Below are 23843 nucleotides of genomic sequence, written 5' to 3'. Positions count from 1 at the left end.
TTTTACTTTGAGATAATTGTTGATTTACATGCAGTTATAAAAAATAATACAGAAAGATCCCATGTATCATTTATCCAGTTGATCTCAAAGGTAACGTCTTGCAAACGTGGAACACCTTTTTGTATGTAGTTATTTTTTAGCCAAATGGATGGGTTTCCTGTCAGAAAATTAAATTAGAAACATGGGATTCAAACAGCTGTTAAATTTAACAAGTTGGAATAACACAGTGTAATGTTTCTGGATTATGAGAATATTAACACAAGGATATCAAAACCAAGGACATTGCCCGGCCCGTGTGGCTCAGTGGTTGAACATTGACCCATACACCAAGAGGTCCCTGGTTCGATTCCCAGTCAGGGCACATGCCCAGGTTGTGGGCCCGATCCCCAGTAGGGGGCCTGCTCTTTTGTCAATGTTTCTCTCTCTCTCTCTCAAATCAATAAAGAAAAAAAATTATACAAAAAATAAAGGACAAACAAAAGTCAACATGGAAGGATTAGTTTAGATTTTTCAATGTTACAGCCACATTCTTGAGCACCATCATGGTTAATTTGTCATAGTTTCTTATATTTCCTCTGTGATCAAATCCCTCAGGCCATCTGGGATTACTGGTAATTTATGAACTCCTCTTGGGTGATAAGCTCTCTTTAAAGTTTTGTCAATTCTGCATCCTGGTTGCATCCTTTATTAGGCAGTCCCACTTTTTGTCAAGTGTTGTTTGCTGTATCGAGTGTGGTCTTTGTTCACTCCTGTCGTTCTTCCTCGTGACCACAAACCCTGCTCAGTGATTGGTAGCAGAGAACTGGTCACCTAAAATTAAGCCACGTAAAAGAGAGAACCGAAGCATTGGACAGTTTGGCTCAGCGGTTAGAGTGTTGGCCCGAGGACCAAAGGGTCTTGGGTTCAATTCCTGGTCAAGGGCACATACCTGGATTTGATCCGGGTGGTGCAGGGTGTTTCTCTGTCTCCCACTCCCTCCTTCCCTCCCTTCCACTCTATCTAAAAATCAATAGAAAAATATCCTTGGGTGAGGATTAACAAAAAATAAAAATAAAAAAATAAAATAAAAGGGGGACCAAAATGACATAGTAAACAAAGTAAAAGAGGTTGAGTCTTTCATTTAGTTAACAATCACAAAATTTAGGTTATAATCACAATGTGCTAATTCTTATAATGTACAAAATTCAGTATAATGAATACTTCTTAGAGTGGACACAACAAAATGAAAAGACAAAATTCTTAAAATGAACAAAACTCTTAAAATGATTCAGGTACTGATTTTTTAAAGGGAGGAGTACATACTTTTCCAGTACTGCTTTATGATTGCATGATCCAAAGTCCTCAATTTTCCCATTTGTCTTCCGAAGGGGGATAGGAAGAGGGTCACTTTTGCAGAAATGTTTTGACTTCAGTTTTCCCACTGACCATTCTTAATCTGTGTGTAAGGATGTTGATCTTGTTTATTATCTGTCTTTCACACAAAAGTTCCATGAGGGTAGACATTTAGGGTCTGCAGCCCCAGCATTTGTGACAGTGCCAGTCATATAGAAAGTGCTTATTAAATACTGACTGAACACTGACTATGATCACTTACAACATAAGAGCTTGTTTCATTAACCTTGTCAAGTTCTCTTCGACTGCTAACTAATGCTGTGAGCATTCACTGCCTGTTGTTAACTTTGGTTGTGACTCCAGCTCTCCTCCAACCCCATTTCTACCGACTTCATGAATTCTCCCTATGTTACAAGGTTAACAACTTCACTTTGTAATCAACTTGACTGTTTACTTACCAACTCCTCCCAGATGGTAAGCCAGTCTCTTTTATATCCTCTACTTTGGTTGTGTCTCATGTTTCCAGAATGTTCTGAGTCCCTCTACTTTTAACGTTTTGCCAGTTCTGCATCCTGGTTGGTTTCGAGTAGCCTAGTCTCACTTTTTTGTTAAGTGCTGTTAGCTGGATCCAGTGTGTCTTTGGTCACTCCCACTGTTCCTCATGACCACAAGCCCTGCTCAGTGACTGGTGGCAGAAAACTGGTCGCCTAGTAAATATTTACCATGTTGAATATTTACAACATTTGGCAATCATACTGAGAGGGAATACAATGTGTTGGATAAAGGAACAACTTCAGAGCAGACGACTTTGTTTAGAACACAAGTCTACCATGTGCCCCAGCTAAGGGACTTTGGACAAGTTACTTGACTTCTCTCTGCTTCCCTATGGGCTAATAATAGCACTTCCCTTATAAATTAACATGTGAATCTACTTAGAACTCATTAACACCCTGGCCCAAGGGCATAATAAATTCTCTGTAAACAATTGCTATCAGAGCCCTGGCCAGTTTGGCTCAGCGGTTGGAGTGTCGGCCTGCAGACCAGAGAGTCCTGGGTTCGGTCCCGTTCGGGGCACGTACCAAAAGAAAAAAAAATGCTATTAGTATCATCAAAGGGACAAGTCCACGTTGGTTTGGGTAGATGTTAGTGTTAAGTAGGAAAAGACATTTGGTTGAGGGCTTAGTAAATACTAAGTAAGTGATTGGTGTATTTGTGCATATCACAGAAACTTTCTTAACCAACCTCAGCTTAATGAATTTGCTGGTTTAACTGATAACCTCATTCTCTGAAAAATACACGGACTAAAGCCAGCGGACCCTGAAACCCTCCCAGCAATGGGCACTCTGAGCTGCTTGCTCACTTCTGTCACGTTTCTTTGCACCCTTATCAAATGCCGGCTGAAGTGTGATTCCAGTTATATTTTTGTTGTTGTTGTTAATCCTCACTTAAGGATATTTTTCCATTGATTTTTAGAGAAAGTGGAAGGTAGGGAGAGAGAGAGAGAGAGAGAGAGCGAGAGAGAGAGAGACATTGATGTGAGAGAGACAAGTCGACTGGTGGCCTCCCGCATGACCCTGACGGGGGCAGGGGATCAAACCTGCAACCCAGGCACGTGCCCTTGACTGAAATCAAACCTGATACCCTTTGGTCTGTGAGGCCAACGTTTTAATTGCTGAGCCAAATGGCAGGGCTGTATTTTTTTTTTTATCGTAATAGTGTGCTTTAACTCAATATACATAAACTGTTGGTCTGTAAATGCAAAAAGAGAATTGCAGTTTCTAAGAAAACTTGGCTGAGTGTTTTGCAGAAATTCAGGAGACAAGAAAAATTACAGTGTGTTTATAATAAATATAAATATTTACAAAAAACTAAAAAATCTAGAAAGAATCTGCACTCAAATTGCATCAAACATGTATAAGCTTTTCTCCACTTCAGAGAAACCAAAATGAAATGAGATGGTTCAGAGTAGGTGTGGTGTATGTATCAGAAAGACACACATTGGATTCGTACTTATGCAACAGCTTTGGCCCATGTCAACAAGTAGGCAGGGGAACGTATGTTCCTCTGTTTGTGGTGTGTACATGTCCGCATAATTTTTGATGACTTCCTGCTTAAACTACACTCTTGATTACCAACTACATGGAATTTCAGGCAAGGGTGACCTTTGTTTTCCTGTTCAACCATAACAGCGGGGTCTGGAATACGAATTGGAGAATGAGGTCTGTGTGCACAGCTGCACATTCTCACACGATGTAATGACACGCCGGTCCTTGCGGTGCGGCGATTATTACCTTGTGGTGTTTCCAGGCCACAGTGTCGTAAGGACGAAAAGGTAGGCATAGCCTGTCACACACTTAGCTAAGAAAAGCATCATGATTATATTTTATTTATTTATTTATTTATTTATTTATTTATTTATTTATTTATTTTCAAATGAAAGGAAAGTTTATTTGAAAAAATAGACAGACTCCCTGCAGTGGGGAGGGGACCCAAGGGGGTTGCACAAAGTATCATTCTTTTAAATGACAATTTATAGTTATTGTAGTTATTGTTTTTTTTTATTTGAAGAACTTCACAGATTTTTTTTTTTTTTTTTTTTTGCTTTATTGCTCTTAGAGAGGAAGGGAGAGGGAGAGATGGAAACATTGATGAGTAAGAACATTGATTGGACACCTTCTGCATGTCCCCCACTGAGTATCAGGCCCACAACCTGGGCATGTGCCCTGATCAGGAATCGAACCAGCAACCTCCTGGTGCATGGGTCGATGCTCAACCACTAAGCCACACTGGCCGGGCCTATAGTTTAATATTTTCTTGACAAAAACATGACCCAAATTAATTAATTGCAAGAAAAGCATAATGACAAGATTGGCCCTGGCCGGTTTGCCCAGTGGTTAGAGTGTCGGCCCGTGGACCAGAGAGACCTGGGTTCGGTTCCCGCTAAGGGCACGTACCTCGGTTGCAGTTTGTCCCCGGCCCCAGTTGGGGCTGTGTGGGTGGCAACCACTCGTTGTGTCTGTCTCACATGGATGTTTCTTCTCTCTCCCCTCTCTCCCTCCCACTCTATCTGAAGATAAAAATGCAAACATGTCCTCGGGTGAGGATTAAAAAAAAAAAAAGACAATATTGAAGAGCCCAAATTTTTACAGCTTGAAAATTAATTGAAGTGGTGGATACAGTGATTGGCTTCGGAGCCAACAGTAAATATGTAAATAAGTAATTTCTCCTCTGTTCAAGTTTAATTTTCCATTGGCACCTGATTACATTACAATCCTCCCCCCGACTAAATTAAATAAAATTGTGAACATCTGTCTGTCTTTTGTTCTGCCTACTTTCTGTTACGGGAACTATCACTTCCCTGCTCTCAGCCCTCAACAGCTGCCCACCCTGCTTAGAATAATGTTCAGGGTCCTTACCACAACCACGACCACGACCCATGGGGCCGTCTGTGACCCCCGTTTGCTCACATGTCCTTGCTTACTTCCCTCTAATCACAACCACCTCCTCGCAGTTCCTCTAACATGTTGCCACCTGGAGGCCTTTCACTTTGCTGTTCTCTCTGCTGGTAAGTCTCCTGGCCCAATATTCTCCTTCATTCAGATTCTGTTCAAGTACCCTTCCCAGAACACCCCGTCTCAGTAGGCAACTCACCTGTCACCCTCTGTCTTCTTCCCCAGCTTTGCTGTTCTTCGCAGCATTCCGCACTGACACTATTTTCATTGCCACCCCCCCCCCCCAATATAAGTTCCATAAACAGCAGCCTTTCTGTTTTATTTACTACTTAATTCTTCATGCCTACAAAATTGCCTGTTAGGTAGAAAGCAATCAGCAACTATGTGTTGGATCAATGAATCCTTGAATTTTTTGTTAGATGTTAAGCTTCTTGAAGACAGTACATTATCTTTTCATCTTTGTAGCCCCATCAACTGGCACCGTTCCCAACACTTAGGCAGCGCTTAACAGTTTTTAGAAAATGTAAGAGTGAGCCAAGGGGAACTCAGGTGGACGGAGGGAAAAGTCTGTGTGGGCGGTGTGAGGGAAGAGCTAATTGTTTGCATTTATGAGGAGGAAATCCTTTTTACAGTTAAAAATAGCTGATATCACACTGATTCCTTTATACAATAGATTTAATTATGGTGAAGATACAGGAAATAATGGTCTCCTTTTCTCGTGGTGGATTGAGTGTTTTTAGGTTCTAAGTCCTGATTAATTTTCTAAGCAGTGGGCCTAGGATTTTAGGTCAACCAAAAACAACCTCAGTCTGGGCGTGCAGATGATTTTGCATCTTGTCATTTCAGTCCTCACTAATAAACCATGACTCCAGGCTTTGGAGTAATGGAATCACACATGCCCAGTGATTAAAAGAACAGCATTTGACCAAGCGTATATTGTCATACATGTCTTCTTTGTTTTGTTTTCATTTCTTTGAGCATCAAGTGATTATGCACTGGCTTAACATCATAAATTACTTTGGAGAAGGACGTGAGACAAATAACTCGAAATTTTTCATGATGAACTTAACTTGTAGACATGTAAATAAAGGAAAGATAGAAGAAAACTGATTTCCTAGGCACAATCTACCCTAGAAACTACCGTGTACACTTGATACCCTCAACAGCTGCTAAACCACATGCAATGAACCATTAATTCCTACCCCCGTTGTAATTTTCAGGAAGTGCCTCATTTGCAAGGTGACAAGCGAGGAGGTTGACTAGACTGGGGCAGGGCTGGAACCACATTGTCTAAGCCGTGTGGCACAGAGTCAGTGGTGGGAGTCGGGAGGGGTGAGAGACGACTTCTGCTGGGTCGGGAGGCAGCTGATTTTGTCTCTCATTCATTCTCCATTTTCTTTCTTCTTCTTCTTTTTTTAAATCTTCACCCAAGGATATCTTTTCATTGACTTTAGAGAGAGAAAAAGGGAGAGGGAGAGAGAGAGAAACATTGATGTGAGAGAGAAACATTCATCAGTTGCCTCCCGCATGTGCCCCGACCAGGCATCAAACCTTGCAACCTGTGCATGTACCCTAAGCAGGAATCAAACATGAGATCCTTCCATGCACAGAACGACACTCCAACTGAGTCACACTAGCTAGGGCACTCATTTTCCAGTTTCTTGAATCAGGTACCAAAGTACAGCTATGCCAACTACAGATTGCTATCTCTGCCTTTGCACAATGAAGTCATTTAATTTGAGCTTAAAAAGATAAAGCAAAGAGAGGCTGCCCACAAGGTCTCTTGGTGCCTTCTTGGCGTTATATTCATCTGGATTCTGACATCAGGCAGAAGATTGATGCATTATTTATTTATCATGTAACATATTAGCACCGTTTTATTTGTTGTTTGGAAGGTGTTTTTTGTTTGTTTGTTTGTTTTTTTAAATATTCTCCAGCAAAATTTCACCAAATGTTAGGAGGTACCATTTTATCACTTTAATGGAAATAAATCACAGACTAACCATGCTTACCTGGCAGCATGGGTATTTGTGTCACAGATGGTGTCTAACACATAGTGTGTATCCCATTATTATTTTGATGAATGGATGCATTTTTCAGTTATATGTGGAGTCAGAAAAAATGTTTTAAAAAGATGGTTGCATTTAATCAAACAAATGATCATGCATGCATTCATATTTTCCCCAATTTTTGTAGTAGTAACACTGCCCATGTTGTAGTGTCCAGTGTAAAAGTGTAGGCCCATTGGTACTCATGCATTGGTGGTGGGTTTTGTAGACTCAGGAATTCTGAAAGAAAATCCGATTGACTCTGGCGGTGAAGATTTATTCAGGACATTTACAATTACATGGTGACATTTGAGAAGCTGTGAGGTCTTGCCTACCTTGCCTACTTGGCACCTCCCGGATACCACAAAGACATGATGATCCCTGTTATTAGACTGGGGCCCAGCCCAGAGCAGGCCTGCCTCAGGCCCGCTGGTAGTGTGTGGGTTCTTGACTTTGTGCAGGAGAGATTTCACAACGTGAGTGCTGGTGATTGTGAGAGTATGTCTATTAACGCCGAGGACAGTGAAACCAAGGAAGGGCTTAAGGTAGAAGAAGCAACAGTGGAGGCTAGGCAGGACTGCGTTGGCTCACTGGCAAGTTAGGGAAAAAGGGGCCTTGAAGACAGGTTCAGGGGGTCAGCCCAGGATGAGCCCCCACTGCCCACTGCTTTTCTGCTTGCAAGTCTTACGGGGACCCTTACAGATTAGAAAGAAAGTAGAGATACAAGGCGTGGGGGGAGTACTATAGCAAGAGCATCAGACCGTGCTGTGAGTCTTTTGTCTTGAGGCTTTTTATCTCTTTGTCCAGCCAGAACCTTAGGGGAGATCTTAGGGGAGGGTCTTAACAGAATGTTCATTAGCTTTTCTTTTCTTTTTTTTCTTTTTTTGGTATGCGCCCCTAGTGGGAATCGAACCCAGGACTCTCTGGTCCGCAGGCCGACGCTCCAACCGCTGAGCCAAACTGGTCAGGGCTCATTAGCTTTTCAAGTGTGTCCTTCAGTATGTTGATTCATCGAATTGTGCATATAGAGGGGTCAGGGGTTATTTTCAAAGAACGTCATCAAGAACATCACTGAAGAGGGACTGAGATCCAGGCCATTCTGTCCCGGGACAGTCGGGAATGTGTAAACCATTGGCTCCTAAGTGTCCTTGGCTAAGGAAGATAAAACTTTGTGATTCATTCGCTGACTGTAAATTGCTCAAATCATTTGGCCTTGTTTAATTATTTTGCCTTGGTTTTCCTTATTCCACTTGTCAAGGAATTTCCCAGCTTCTCACGATCCTGCTTCCCCTTCTTGTTATCATCATGGTTCATTCGCCGACCCCAGCTGGTGTGTGCTCCTAAGAGCAACTGTGGGCATGTCTTCCCAGCTCTGTGTTCAGCGACCTATGCTTTGGTAGCTTGAATTTCGAAGTGTTGGGAGCGTTTATCCCATGGAGATGGGCCTGTGCCACAAGTCAGGCTCCCTCTGGAGATGGTTGTCAAGCATTTACCAACCCATCAGTGTTTGCTCTTCACCCCACTGGCAGTGGTTCTTATTGCTTGGAGCACAACGAAGGCAGGAAAGTCGGGGAGTCAGACATCTGGACAGGAATGTAGACTTTGCTATGTGATAGCTCTGTGACCTCGGACAAGGTATGCAAGTTCTCTACCCAGTTTTCTCCTTAGTAAATGGGGTTGACGTAGGACCCACCTCAGGGTTGTGAGGATGACGTGAAATGATGTACGGTAAGCACCTAGCGGTGTCTGTACATAGTAAATGTTCGAGAAGTGCTATCTATTAGGTCGTTTTTTTTTTTTGCAAGTTCAAATAGTCATTTATTCAAAAAATACATATGGAATGATTATTTGCAAAGTGCTTTTGATTCCGTATGGTTTCATATATACAAATAAACAAGAATAAAATACCACCCTGAAATTCGGAGCTTCCAGATTTCATGTTTGATGTCATATGGACATAGGTCTTGCCTTGGTTTGCTGTGAATGGGCAGGTAGTTCCTGAGCCCAGTCCTCTCATTTCCTGTTGGAGCACTTTGTCCCCCAGCTCCCTGTCCCCCTAACTGTCTTCCTCACTCTGCCATTTCCCCCTTTCTCCACAAACCAGCGAACAGTCTTTCTGGCACGTGGCAGATTATTCTAGACCTGTGGTAATAAGTCCTCACGTGTGGCTCATCTGGTAGCTGCTTTTTTATACCCCGAGGCCAAGAACAGAAGGCTTGATTTCCCTGTGCAGATGAATTCTCTAGCAAAAATTCTGCCCAAAGATAGGAGCTGTCGCTGGTTCCCGTCCCCCCCCCCCCCCCCCCCCCCCCCCCGCCCACTAAGCACCCTGTGGTGCTCAGAACAGTGTCTGCCTCGGGCAGCCTTCTCCACCTCAACATTCCTTTAGTGAGAAACATGGTTATGATGTAGGAAAAATGGTAATGTTACATTCTAAATGCCTCAGATTCTTACAGGTATAAGTGAAATTAAAATAATTGGGAATGGAGGCATCTGGTGTAAAGGGGAATGTGTGTGTGTGTGTGTGTGTGTGTGTACACACATCCAGCATTGTACAACAGTTTATTTGATTATTCCTGTTTCCCTCCCAGAACAGAGGCCTGGAGAGGGCGAGGAAGGGTCAAGGGCTGCTCTGGGGCTGTCTGCCCTGTACCCAGAGCTTCCTGAAGCTTCCTGGCTCTCCCAGCCTGGATGGGGATTGGGAGTGACCATGTCAGTGACTTGGGACAGGCCTGTCCCTTCTATGTCTCCATCCGTTCCTCTGTGTAATGGTACCAGGCCCAGGCAGAGGCACTGACCCCAGCAGCCTCCTGGGCCAGCAAGGTTCCCGGCAGGGCTGGATGCAGGGTGACAGGAAACCATCCTCCCCAAGGTGCCCAGAGGGGCCAAGCGGCCAAGGCTGAGGGTGGGGAGTCCAGAGCAGTCTCCGCCTCCTGTGTGCCCCACGGTCTGGCCAGTGAGGAGGGGTGGGGCGGCGCTGCGCCTGCGCAGCTCATTGATGCAGCCGCAAAGGCCGGCATGTAGGGGCCTGAGTGGGTCCTCGGTCTGGAGGCTTGGGGCGGGGTGCAGTTCAACCCCGGGTTGGGGGGGGGGCATCCAGCGATGGGGTGGGGGCCCAGGAGGAGTCAGGGCCCTGGGGCTGGGGTGGGGTGGTCAGGGCAGACGGTCCTCAGCAGCAGAAGCAGCCCCTGGCCAGCAGAGTCAGCGACAGGCCTGCGGATGACGCGGGGTACAAGGCGTCGGTGCGGCCGTCAGGGGGCGTCAGGCTGCACGTGGAGGGCGTAGGGCTCCAGGCCGGCGGCCAAGGCTGCGCCGTGAGCCGCGAAGTTCTGCTCCTGTAACACCGCTGCGTCCTCGCCGCCTGGGTCTCAGACAAGAGGGTGGGGCCGCCTGTTGTTGGTACCTGGGACCCCTGCTCTGGGTGTCGCTAACACTGGACCAGGGACCCCGCTGATTGCAACATCGGGGCCCTTGCCGTAAAGGAGGGAGGCGTAGGCCTTGCTGTCTGCCGCCTTGCCAGGGGCCACTCGAAAACGAAGCTGCCACGCAGTGGGTAGCCACCAAAAGTGAAGACGTGAGAGTGGTCATTGGTGACAAAGGTCAGTGTGTCCTCCTCACTTGTGACCTGGCAGGCCCTGTCAATGGTCATCGAAACTGACAGTCTCGGTCAGCGCCAGGTCAGCCCTGCTCTTGTGATGGCCGTGGTCGGTGCGGCCCCCATCCGTGAACAGGGAGAAGCCACACGGGTCTTGCCCAGCAGGTGCAAGGCCGCCTGTGTCATCTCCGTCAGCATCGGGTCCTGCTCGGGGTCTCGGTGGGCCTCATACTTCATGCCTGGCTCAAAGAGGCCCATGAGTTGTGTTAAGGGGTGGGGTGGGGGTCCTGCGACACCTGAACGAGTGCCCTCGGTTCCACACATACCGGGCACTCGGGCGCTTGGCCTGCACTCCTGACCCAAGTTCCACCTGTCCATCCTGACTCAGCTCTGTCTGGCATCACCAGGGTACTCGGTCTGGGGTCCCCTTGGGAAACTTGCCGCCTCCACCCAGGATCACGTGAGTGTCCACGTGGGAGATGAGCCACATGGCGATGTCCTGCAGCGCGCTCAGCGCCTGGACAAGCGTGTCAGCATCCCTGTACCTTTCGCACGTGTGTGTGGGTGCCGGTGGCGGGCATGCTGCACCCTCGTTGTGGTCACCACCCCCACTGACTTCCCTGCTTCCTTGGCTCCGTTCATACAGAGGTGACCTCTTTGCCGTGTGTAGCGTTGCACCGGTTAAACCGGCCGTCACACTCACACCAGTGGTCTGGTGGTTGGTCTTGACCCCACACAGGTAGGCTGCGGTGTCCTGTGCTGACTGGCACATGTTTGTCCATGTTGTATGTCTTGGCTATAGCCAAGTATGGGAATTGGTCCATGGTAGGGGTAGGTGGGGGGGTGGGATCAGGTCCCAGCTTGCCATTCATTGGTCCCTTTAGGATCTGAGCTGCTGTCACCGTGGACACCCCCATCTCGCCCTCTAAGAAGATAATGAGGATCTTGGCAGTCATTTGGGTGGGCTGCAGCTTTTGGCGATGCCCAGGGCCTGGGCTGTCTGGTGGTGCCGAAGGCTGGGTCTTCCTCGTCAGCTGGGAGGATGCCCGGAGAAAGCTAGAACCTCAGCCCAGCAGCAGCATGCGGGCTCCCCCCACGCCTGTAGGACGGTGGAAGGTGGTGGAGCCGGGGCTCCAGAGGGGCTGGGACCCCGGAGGCTGGGAGCTGGGCGAGGCTGCGACACAGAGTCGCAGCTGCAGCTCGAGCTGCACTCTTCAAACACTGAGTGTTTGCGAAGGCTTCTGCTTTCCGCGCACACGGCTCCTTGTGGAATTCTTCAAACACTTTGAAGTGCGCCTTTCCAGTGTGATCGCTCTTTCGATACTTAAATTTCAGAGCTGTTTTAAAACGTGGGTGCACTCAAGATGGGGACGGGTTGTTTCACAGTGGCAGCTCTTTTGCCGTCAGTTTTCACCTGTTGCTTTATGTGGGCAGCTCGAACATGTAAAGATTTAAACCTTGGCCTTGATCGACAGAAAACGGAACCTGTCACCCACGTTTTTCTTCCTTCTCAGGAGTGCATCTCTTAAACTCTAAGGGTCCCCAGAAGGACTTGCTACGAGGGGAGCAATAGGTGGCAGCAGCTGGTGCTGGGCTAACCCCCTGAACCTGTCCCCAAGGCTCCCTTTTCTCTAACTTCTCAGTGAGCGGGCAAACAAAACTGTTGAACACCAATTTCCAGCTCAATTAATTACTGAATTGGTAGACAGCACCTGAAAAATGTTTATAGAAATAAATTTTTTTGTTAAAATAATTTATCACAATTAATATATACCCTCAATACGCAATTGTTTCTATAAAAATGTTCTGATAGGTATCAATAATATTGCTCAGCTTTTCATCATTATATTTTCAGCACTGTAAACTTGTGCATCAAATTGTTAAACAAATTTAATGTGTTTATGTGTATTTAATATCTCAATGGTAGGTTTTTCAAATGTGATTTTACACTATCCCTCTCCCTCCCCAAACAGTTACATTAAATTTTTTACCAAGAATGGACACATATCTATCAAGTTCACGGAACTCAATTATTTCGGAAATACCATCAACATTCACTTTAAGCATTTCCTACCTTTATTAGAATTTAAAAAAAGGTAGAAAAAAATGAATTTTAGATTTCTTGCACAGCCAAAGCTAAAACAAAATCAGGCCAAATCTTTGCAATTCAAAGTGACTAAACACCCACAAGAAACACATTGTAAAACCTGCCAATGACATGCCTGCCCAGAGGTCTGAGCTGAATTCCGTTTCAATAATTTGGATTTTTCTTCTCTTTGTCAGTGATACGGGAACCACACCTCCAGAGAGTGGTATTTTTGGATTTATGATAAACTTCTCTGCATTTCTTGGTAAGTACACAGAATTTATTATAAATAAATGAAAAATTCACAATTTCATGTGAAGGGAAATATTTGTGTTATTTACAGAGTGTGTATAATTTTTTATTATTTTTAAACAAGCCATATATATATATATATATATATATATATATAAATATATATTTTACAACAGTTTTAGGCTCACAGCAAAATTAACCACAGGTGGAGATAGCCACACAGCCCCTGCCCCCGGCCCCCAGTCACCCTCAGTATCAGCACCCCCACCAGAGTGGTACATTTGTTGATGAACCTCCATTGACACATCATTATCACCCACAGTCCGTAGTTTACATCAGGTTCATCCTTGATATGTGTCCTTTTTTTAAAGTACAACCTATGCAACTAGAATTTTGCTCTACTTTGAGAAACTAATATGACTTGAAATCCAGTTATTTATTCGTAGAACTCTTCTTCAATTTACCTGGCAATTTCCCACAAGATTATGAAATGGATTGTAAATATAATTTAATTTTTGAAATTGTGATTCATATATAATACCTTGTGTAAGCCAAGGACACCTAATGTATAAGCTAATGTTTCTCAGAGTATGTTCTAAAGGCAACTTATATGGAAATCATCTGGGGTGCTGGTTAAGATCGGGTTCCAGGGCCACACCCCAGATCTTCTCAGTCAGAACCTCTGTAGTGGGCTCAAGGACATGTGCTGCGAACCAGCAGCCCGGGGGACTTGACACTCACTAAAGCTTGAGAACCACTGACTACGGTGTTGTCTCACCTGTTAGAGACGGGGGAGGGGAAGCAGGGAAGTTTGTCTCCAACTCGGGCATGCCTTTTCAATTCCTCACGTACCCCCGAGATGCAATTGACGGGTATAACCCTCTCATGAGCCAAGTGATGTAATAACGGAAAAGCTGCACCTGCTATGGAGTGAGCGGGTCTATAGATGTAACATAGAAGGCTCTTTCTCTGTCCTTTCATAAACCCCTACCCCATGGAACAATCATGTTTGCGAGGGGCCTGTCATGCACCCAGCATTCTGTCTTTCTCTACTGCTGCAGGTGGGAGGGGACAGAGGTGCTGGAAACTCTCTTAGTGACTTGGCACCTTTAGAACTGATTCATCCTTGGTAGACAGGAAGTTTTACCCCGTCACCCATGTGTGGTCTCCTCCTACCAAGGTTTTGAAGGCGAGCAAGGGGAGGTAGACACAGTCCATTCAATTCAACTGCTCTCTTACACTGTCCCTGCCCAGAGTCCACGTTAAACATATCTGTGTGTGTGTGTGTGTGTGCATGAGTTTCTCTATAAGATAAATTCGCTGAGTTAAATGGAATAAAGATCTAAAATTTTAATAGCTATCTATTTTTTTTTCCAAACTACAAAAGAAAGTTTATTTAGAAAGTCACAGAGGTAGAAGTGAGTGGTAGAAGACATAGGCTTAGGAAACAAGTCACAGAGGCAAAAGATGGGGCCCTTGGCGCTTAGTAGAAAGAAGGGTGAGGTAATGCCCGTGGGGAGGAGGAAGGGCTGGGGAAGGCGCAGGCGTGCTCCAGTAATACTGCTTCTAGGAATTGCCTTTCAGAAACACTAAAAGTGTGCCAAAGACTTACGGACACAAGGGTGTTTATTGAGCATTGCTTGGAATAGGAAATACATAGAAATAATGTAGAAATCTATTATTAAGAGAATGATGAGCCCTGGTTGGTTTGGCTCAGTAGTTAGAGCATCGGCCCATGGACCACTGAGTCACGGGTTTGATTCCAGTCAAGGGCACGTACCTTGGTTGTGGTCCGTCCCCGGCCCTGGTCAGGTTGTGTGGGAGGCAGCCAGGCGATGTGGCTCTATCACATCGATGCTTCTCTATGTCTCTCTCTCTCCCTCCCTCCCACTCTCTCCCACTCTGTCTGATGATAAATAGAAAAGTATCCTCGGGTGAGGAATTAAAAAGAAAAAGAGAATAATGAAGTAAATGTGGCATCTCACTATATACCATGATGGGACTCCTAAAAAGGATGAGATAGACCTATGTGTACAGACATGGCAAGATCTCCATGGTACATATTCAAGTGAAAAAAAGCAAGTCCCAGAACAGGTGTATGATAGCATTTATGTGAAGAGGATAACAACCAAGAAGGGGTGTGTGTGTGTGTGTGTGTCTGTCCATCACACTGGGGAGAGAGCAAGATGGAGTGAGGAAGGACGGGTGGGTGAATGGGGACACTACTGCAGTTAGGAAAGTGAAAATACGAACTTTAAAAAAAGCTGTTTCTGTGTTTTTTATTCTAAATGGTCAAATAATACAAATTCACCCTGTACCTTTCGTTTTCAGGTGCAGCCACAATGTACACAAGATACAAAATAGTGGAAAAGCAGAACCAAACCAGCTATTTCGGCACTCCTGTTTTAAACTTGGTGTCCCTGGTTCTGGGGTTGGTGGGGTGTATCGGAATGGGCATCGTCGCCAATTTTCAGGTATGACCCGAAGTTTGCTGGTGAGGGGGTGATGGAGTATGCGTGACTGCACGGGAGAAGCAGGAACTCGAGAGCGACACTTGTGCCCGTATAGCTGTCACATAGTTGATGAGTTTCTACAAATTGGGATAATTTGCTTTTTAGAAACGAAAACCATTTGCAAGTCAGTCCTGTCTGCACTTGGGAGTGGTGGGTGCCTGACGCTGAGAAAGGGTGCGCTTTGAACAACGTCGTGGGCTTGGGTTGCCACGTCCTTACTGATGTGGTTATGTCGGAAGGACTCCTTCAGCCATTGCCATGATTTCACTAGGACAGTGAAAATATCTGTGTGTGTGTGTGCGCTGATCTTATGGTTCGAACATCTGGTGTTCAATTCAAACAACGGTGTTTGATGTCTTCCTATTTCACGGAATAGGATATAAGTACAGGGAAGTGGAGTAATTTGCTTAGGGTTCCTTAGCTAATCAGTTGCCAAGCCAAAACGGGGCCCTGCTGGAGCCAACTGCCTTTCATGACGACTGCTGTGGAGTCTGCTCGGTACAGTCTTTTTTTTTTTGGTGGTACATGCCCCTAGCGGGAACCGAACCCAGGACTCTCTGGTCCACAGGCCAACGCTCAACCGCTGAGCCAAACTGGCCAGGGCGGTAGAGTCTTACTGTGTCACGTGTTTGAACAAAACCCTGCTTGTTTTATTCTAATTTGTGGATTCCTGTTTATTCCCGAGTTCTCTTTCAAAGAAGCATGGGACCTACTTGTGTATGACATTTAATATTTTAAAAACATTTGTTGTGTTTAAATTAGAACTAACTGTTATAGTACTCCCCTCCTCGGGTGAGTGCAAGGACAGTGCCCAGAAACCAGCGGTCTGTGCGTGGTCACCATGGTCGTCGTGGGTTCATGACGTAGGCCAATGCTAGGGCGGTCATGCTTTCTCCATCCCTGTCTTCTTCTGTGACAGCAGAAAGGAATTACTCCAAGACGACTCTTTGTTTGACCCTTTAACTTTTCTCCCACCAGAGCAGGTTGATCTTGTGTGACGCTTGTTTTCCAAAAAGGTGGCAGCCTTCGCTGCTAGCAGGAGGCTGGCGTACACGTCCACACAGCGAAGCAGCAGCCTAGCATTGGTCTGCAAGGATAAGAAATAACCTCAGGCCTCCACCCACACCATCTGCTCTCCACCCATTCGATCATGCCCGCTCCTTCACGAAGGTGGACCTTTGTCACAGAGTCTTCTGTCTGACCTCTGGCCTGCCCCACCTGGGCTTCATGGAGTCACCTTTCCTGCACTGCACACGGGGATGCCATCTGCCAGTGGAGGGGGAGGGGACGGTCTATAGAGTGCTCTGGGAAAGTCAGTGCTGTGTCGGGGTGATGGGAAGGCACCTTCCTTGGGTCACACGGTATCCTCAGGACAGCCCACAGGGCCGGGATTCTCAGGTCTCAGGGCCAGCGAGGTTCCGTGTTGGGATGCTATAAATCCACAACTGTTAGTGTCCTTGTTTACGTGGGAAGCTAGGAGAGTGAGAGCCCAATAGGTAGCCTCCCTGGAGCAGGTGCACAGGGCTTCATGGAAGGCATTCTGTGAACTGGCTATGCTTCTCCGTTTCATTTTCCTATCCAACCCCCCCTTTTCTTAAAGACAAAGATAGTTTAATGTTGAATTGGCCAATATGGAGACAAGGAGCTTGTGCTCTAACCAGCTGACTCCCCGATGCTGTATCGGTTACAGATCATATAGGGCAAAATCACGAGACACCATGGGTTAGGGGTTCGGGTGGTGCTGGGAGCTGATTGGTCGGAGGTGAGGAAAGGGTAGTGAATCATTTCTTCAGGTCTTGAGGACAATTCTGAAGTCTGTTTGGGGTCCCTCTGTCTGGTGTCATGGGAAAGTAGCCAGGGGGTCATTCCACCTTAGGGCTCAGGAGCTGATACCTAACCTAAATCAAGGTGGTATCTTTAGCCTGCCAGAGGTTTGGACCCTGTGACCACTAGCCAGGTCTGGGCCACTGCCTTCTGCTGTCTTGGGGGTTGCTGATTACTGGGGAAAGGCTAGGTCTCTGTGGTACAGAGCAGCGATTTTCAACCTTTTCCATCCCATGGCACACATAGACTAATTACCAAAATTCTGCGGCACACCAAAAAATACATTTTTTATTGATCTAACAACAAAAATAGGCAGTGTTTTGATTCATTCCCACCAGATGGCTATCATTGTATTTAGCTGTTGTCATTTTTTTATTTGACAATCCAAGGGAAAGAAGGTCAGTTCCCCTGAAAATAGTCAGGTACTGCATGTTTTAAAAATTCTTATGACACACTAGTTGAAAACAACTGAAGGAGAGAGAGAGAGAGAGAGAGAGAGAGAAAGAGAGAGAGAGAGAGAGAGAGAGAGAGAGGAGAGAGAGAGGAGGGGAGAGGGAGAGCTCACTTTCCTACTCCATTGTCCCTGTATAGCGAAATCGGACACACCGTGTTGCAATGCAGGGTTGCACATGACATTTGCCACATGGTAGAGACTTGTGACCGTTCCTTATGTCTTTTTTGTTTGTTTCTTTTCTTTATTGACTTTAGAGAGAGAGGCACAGAGAAGGTGAGAGAGATAGAAACATCGACTGGCCGCCTCCTGCACGCCCCCCGCTGGGGATCGGGCCCACAACCTGGGCATGTGCCCTGACCGGGAATCGAACTGGTGACCTCCTGGTGCATGGGTCAGTGCTCAACCACTGAGCCACCCCGGCTGGGCTTTCCTTATGCTTTATGACTGGACTCATTTTGTTTTTCATGACATGTACTGAAACTCTATGTAATATCTTTATGAAAACATCCAGTGTTTTAATTCCCATAACTCCAACAACAGCCCCAGCAGATAGGTAGCAGACTTTTCCTCATTCTCAGTGAAGCAGCGGAGGCCCAGAGGGCTTAACACTTACCCAAGATCGTCTGAGCAGTAAAGGCATCGAAGTTTGGAACTGCGGGAGAGAGTAACCGCGGTGCCACAATGAGGAAATCTCTGGGAGAAAAAACGCGTGTCACCATTCAGAGGGTTCTGGCATCAGGAAGCACAGTGGGAAAAATAAGGGAGGAACTGGAATGACATCATTTGTCTAGTCAAGTGTGGATAGGAATTGTTTAGTATGCACTGATATTCTAATCACTTTCTTCTCCAAATCACTCAACGTGGTAAGTGATACACCTGTCAGTGTCTGAGCCACCAAGGGAGACTTTCGGAAGAACCCTTGCGTGGCTGGATCGCTGAGCTCCTGGGTCTCCTGAAGCCTTCCATGACGTGAGTGCATTTTCACAAGCACCAGCGACGGAATCGGTATCTCTCCCGAGAGCAGTGTTTGCCTTGTCCTTGTTCCGACGAACACATCTTCACAGCTTCCTGTAATTCATTTCAGAGCGAACTGACTCGAGCTGTTACCTCGAGAAGAATGAGAGATGCAAGGGGGAGAGAGAGCGTTGGGTCGGTGGTTTTTCCTGAGCAGGAAGTAAATTGTGTTAACAGAGGCTCACGGATATAGCTCCCTTTCCTGAGCTGGTGGGTGGGAGCGCTACTTTGGGGTTTGTCCTCAACCAGTTTCTGCCTCTGCTGTGCTTTTCCTCGAGAAGTTTCCTTTGGAAAAGTCAAGTTAGCCAAGGTTTAACAATCTCAATATTCTAGTGTTCTCTCTTTTTACTGTCTTTTCAGTTAACAAGAGAGTTTTGAAAAAGAGATCTAAAAAAGGTGCCAGTTTTGCTTCTGTTTGTTTTGATCCTCACCAGAGGATCCCTTTACATTAATCTTCAGATAGAGCTGGAGGGAGAGAGGGAGGAAGAGAGAGAGAGAGAGAGAGAGAGAGAGAGAGAGAGAGAGAGAGAGAGAGAGAAGAGAAGAGAAACATCGATGTGAGAGAGACACATCAATTGGTTGCCACCTGCACAACCCCAACCGGAGCCGGGGACAAACTGCAACCGAGGTACGTGCCCTGTGATTCTTTGGTCCACAGGCGACGCTCTTACCACTGAGCCAAACCAGCCAGGGCAAGATGCCAGGTTTTCATCCTATCCTCTGTCCAAGATTCATGTCTGATCTAAGAATCTTTTTTTTTCTTCAAAAAGGCATCTTCGCTGAGAGTACACATTCCCAGGACATATACAGTTCCCACTCCAGGGTTAATGTGGGGTTTATGCAGTTTGCAGATTCAGTTCCTAAAAGATATGTTGATTTGGGCAGGGTGGAGGAATCAAATCCCTTGACAGTGCTGGTGGGAAGGAAAAAGTATGTAAATTCAGAATGTTGACTTAGCATGAAAAAAAAAAAGTGGAGGTTGGAAAAAACCAGGATTCTCAGAAGATTATTCCTGGAAATGACTCAGTAGTAGATGCCTTGCTTTTTGTTTATTTTTCTTTGACCACATGTGCCTAATGTTCTAGTGCAGTGGTTCTCAACCTTCCTAATGCCGTGACCCTTCAATATAGTTCCTCGTGTTGTGCTGACTCCCAACCATAAAATTATTTTCGTTGCTACTTCATAACTGTAATTTTGCTACTGTTATGAATCGCCATCAGAAATATGTGTTTTCTGATGGTCTTACGTGACCCATAGGTTGAGAACCACTGTTCTAGGGTGAAAAGGTTTTGTTTTTCTTAATTGTTTTAAAAGGATTTGTTTTCCTTAAATTTTTTAAAACTTTTTTTTGGTTTAATAAAAGTTTTATTAAGGTATCATTGATATATAACATTGTATTAGTCCAAGGTGTATAACATAATGATTTGATATATGTATATATTGTGAAATGATCAACACAATAAGTTTAGTTAACATTCATCACCTCTCATAGTTACTTTTTTCTTGAAATGAACACTTTTAAGATTTAGTCTCTCTCTCAAAAAAAAATGTTACTTAGCAACTTTTGAAAATACACTTTTATTCAATATAGTCGCCATGCTGCATACTGTATATTACTGAATAGTTTTTATCTTTCAGCAGGAACTTCTTACCTTTAGACACCTTCACCCATTTCTTCCCTCCTCCACTCCCCACCCCTGTGACCACCAGTCTGTTTTCTGTATATGTGAGTTTAGTTTGTTGTTTGTTTTTAAAGATTTTTATATAAGCGAGGTCGTCCAGTATTTGTCTTTCTTTTTCTGGCTTATTTCAATTACCATAATGCCTTCAGAACCATCCATGTTGTCATAAATGGCGAGATTTCTTTTATTTATTTTTTTTTCTTTTTCTTTTTTTAATTTTATTTTTGTTACAGATGTTTCTCCTTTTTTACCCCATTGACACCCTCCTCCCGAGATTTCTTTTAAATGTTTCTTTAAAAAAAATTTTTTTTCTTTATTGATATTAGAGAGAGAGAGAAAGGGAGAGGGAGAGAGAGATAGAAACATCGATGAGAGAGAACATCAATTGGCCACCTCCTGCATGCCCGCCACTGGGGATCAGGCCCACAACCTGGGCATGTGCCCTGACTGGGAATCAAACTGGCAACCTCTTAGTGAATAGGTTGAAGCTCAACCACTAAGCCACATCAGCCAGGTGGCAAGATTTAAAAAAAAAAAAACCCACAAAACTTATCTTTATTGTTGAAAGTATTATAGATGCCCTTCCTCCCTACTTTCCCCTCCATTGACCCCCTCCTCCCTGCTCCAACCCTTCTCCTGCCTTCCCCACACTAAGATTTTTTCTTTTTTATGGCTGAATAATATTCCATTGTGTGTGTGTGTGTGTGTGTGTGTGTGTGTGTCTGTATAATGGACACTTAGGTTATTTCCACGTCTTGTCTATTATAAATAATGCTGCAATGAACATGAGGGTATAGATATCTTTTTGAGATGATGATTTCATTTCCTTTGGATTATAATTATTTTTTAAATTATGGTAAAATACCAGTAACATCTAATTTACCATCTTAACCATTTTTAAAAATTGATTTTAGAGAGAGTAAGAGAAAGGTAGAGAAAGAACATCGATGTGAGAAAGATCAGTTGCCTCTCATACACACCCTGACTGGGGATGGAACCCACAACCTAGGTATGTGCCCTGACTGGGAATCAAACCCACCACCTTTCGGTGTATGGGACAATGCTCCAACCAACTGAGCCACGCCAGCCAAAATATAGCATCTTAACCATTTTTAAGTGTACAGTTCAATGGTTATTTTTTTTAAATTCTTTAAGTACTTAAAGGTATATATACATTTTTTTTTATTAATTCTCACCCGAGGATATTATTCTATTTATCTTCAGACAGAGAGGGAGGGAGGGAGGGAGAGAGAGAGAGAAAGAGAGAGAGAAACATGGATGTGAGAAGTACACATTGATTGGTTGTCTCCCACACGACCACGACCCCAGCCAGGGCCAGGAACAAACCACAACCAAGGTACATGCCCTTGACTAGAATCAAACTCATGACTCTTTAGTCCTCAAGCCGATACTCTAAGTGCCAAGCCAAATAGGCCAGGGCTATTTGTACATTTTAAAAGGAGTAGAATGTATTTTATTTTTCACATATAACTTTCCTAAATCTATATGCCCATTCTCAATATCCTAACTATACAGAATCTGTACCTACTAAATGGAAAATTGATATGTCATGTTATGATTGTTAACACAGTTTTATTTGAATATAACACAAATCAAGTGGTTATATTCCTAGGTTTGCTACCTGGCAATAAAAATTTTTAAAGATCCCCCTTTCCCATTTGGAGAATAAAGATTTTTTAAAAAAGAGTTTGAATGAAAATTGATTCAAATTACCCTGTGCCCAACTGGAAGTAATGTAAAGAATAAAGATTTAATATGTTTTTTGGTGAGCAGTCTGGATGGAGAACACAGTGGGTGTACGGAAACCTGGGTGGTCAAAAAAAACAAACAATCTGGAGAACAGGTGTGGACAGTGAGTTAAGCCAAAATCAGGCTTTCTCGGACAATACTTGAACTTGTTCTTTTGTAAAATTAAAAATTTTAAGTTCACGTGGAGACTCACTCATTCAATCATTGTTATACCAGAAGGTAGGTGCCCATTGAACATTTGAAAGGAGCCTAAAGTGAGCTCCCTGATGGGTCTGTTAGGACCACATCTGGGGCTTTCTGCCTAGACTGGCTTCTTGTTGAGCTGGCTAGGGGCCAGGGACTTGATTTGAAGTTGTCTTCGCATTGCAAGAGTAGTGTTTTACTTAGATTTGTGTGTTCATTTGGGGTAGTTTGGGAGGGACAAATAGAGATTATTGGGGTGCAGGGAGCCTAAAAACCCCAAGCCACCCTTGGCACCTTCGTGTACTTTTGAATGCAATTGATCCACAAAGCTTCAATGCAGACCTGCAAGGCAGAAATTATTATGCCCATTTTACGGATCAGAAATTGAGGTTTTAAACGAAGGTCGCAAAGCTCAGTGGTGGAGTCAAGATTTTTTTATCCAGGTCAGCCAGACTCCACATCCCACTCGCCACCTCTAAGGTGGACATCACTCTGTCCTTATCCCCGGTGCCCCAGTTTGAGGTGAACATTTACTTCCTTGTGGGGAAAGACTTGACTCTTGGTGATCTTGTGCAAGCCGCCGCATTGCCCACAGGCCAGGGCGTGCACATCTGTGATGGCTTCGCACAGCCCAGAGGGAGCGAGTGCGGGGGTGTGTGGGGTGAGCAGGCTCACGTGGGGTAATGCATACCTGTGACTTTCTCTCTAGGAGCTGGCTGTCCCCGTGGTCCACGATGGCGGCGCGCTTCTGGCTTTTGTCTGCGGGGTGGCATACACGTTCCTGCAGTCCATCATCTCTTACAAATCGTGCCCCCAGTGGAACAGCCTCCCCACGTGCCGCACGCGGATAACCATCTCTCTCATTTCCTGCGCCGCTGTCGTGCCCAGTATCCTTTTTACATTTGTCGGTGTCCTTGCAAGCTGAACACCTTCCCCTACCCGCCCCCCAGCAAAAAAAAGAAAAAAAAGAAAAAGAAACAAAGGTTAACAGCCAGGTTTCCATAACTTCAGAAGAACCTTTGGGAGAAAAGTGTAAATCATTAAGAATGTCTCAACATGGCCAGGTTACATCAAAAGAATGTTCAGGGGGATAGAAGGTATAAAAGGAAGGATGGAAAAATGTCAGAAAACTTCAGTCTCTATTTACTTTCTTTCCACCAGGGGCGGTTTGACCAGCCACGTGAAAGTATTTATTTTTCTTTGGAGTGCTTGGCTAAAGACACCAAATATTGATATTGTACTTAAAGTAATAGCCCTGTGAAGTCCTAAAAGGTCAGAATGTCCTTCCTGCCTGTCGTGAATAGATGGTTTGATTTTCTCATTCATATTAGGAGTTTTTTAAAAGCTCTGTATTATTTATTTCCAAGTCAGGTAAAATATATGTAGCCTTTTCTTTTTATTTCTGATTTTATTTTCAAAATTGTATTTCATTTTTTAATTTAACAACGGGAAAGAAAAATATGAATTTATCAGGCTTGTATGTCCTGATTTAGAGGAAATAAAAATTTCTCTCTCTCTCAGCATTAAACAAAGAACATAAAAAAAAGCTATGGTCTTCAAGGGGTGGAAAATTCCCCATCTTTCCAAACACCATCTGCACTCCTATCAGAGAAAACTGCAGAGTCATTAAAAATGGTG

The 23843-nt window shown here is 44.7% G+C and overlaps 1 protein-coding gene across 1 annotated transcript in view; it reads left to right on the top strand.

Moving 5' to 3' along the window:
• DRAM1 (DNA damage regulated autophagy modulator 1) overlaps positions 1–23843 on the top strand; it is a 39828-nt gene that overhangs the window by 4562 nt on the left and 11423 nt on the right. The window contains exons 2-4 of the mRNA XM_036252058.1: positions 12711–12778; positions 15097–15239; positions 22915–23092. Of these exons, the coding sequence (XP_036107951.1) occupies positions 12711–12778; positions 15097–15239; positions 22915–23092 (389 nt within the window). The remainder of the gene's footprint in view (positions 1–12710; positions 12779–15096; positions 15240–22914; positions 23093–23843) is intronic.

This window comes from Molossus molossus, unplaced genomic scaffold (assembly GCF_014108415.1).
Source record: "Molossus molossus isolate mMolMol1 unplaced genomic scaffold, mMolMol1.p scaffold_m16_p_10, whole genome shotgun sequence".
Lineage (NCBI taxonomy): Eukaryota > Metazoa > Chordata > Mammalia > Chiroptera > Molossidae > Molossus > Molossus molossus.
The sequence above is the reverse complement of the archived record's forward strand: the minus strand, read 5'-3'. Positions and strand labels throughout refer to the sequence as shown.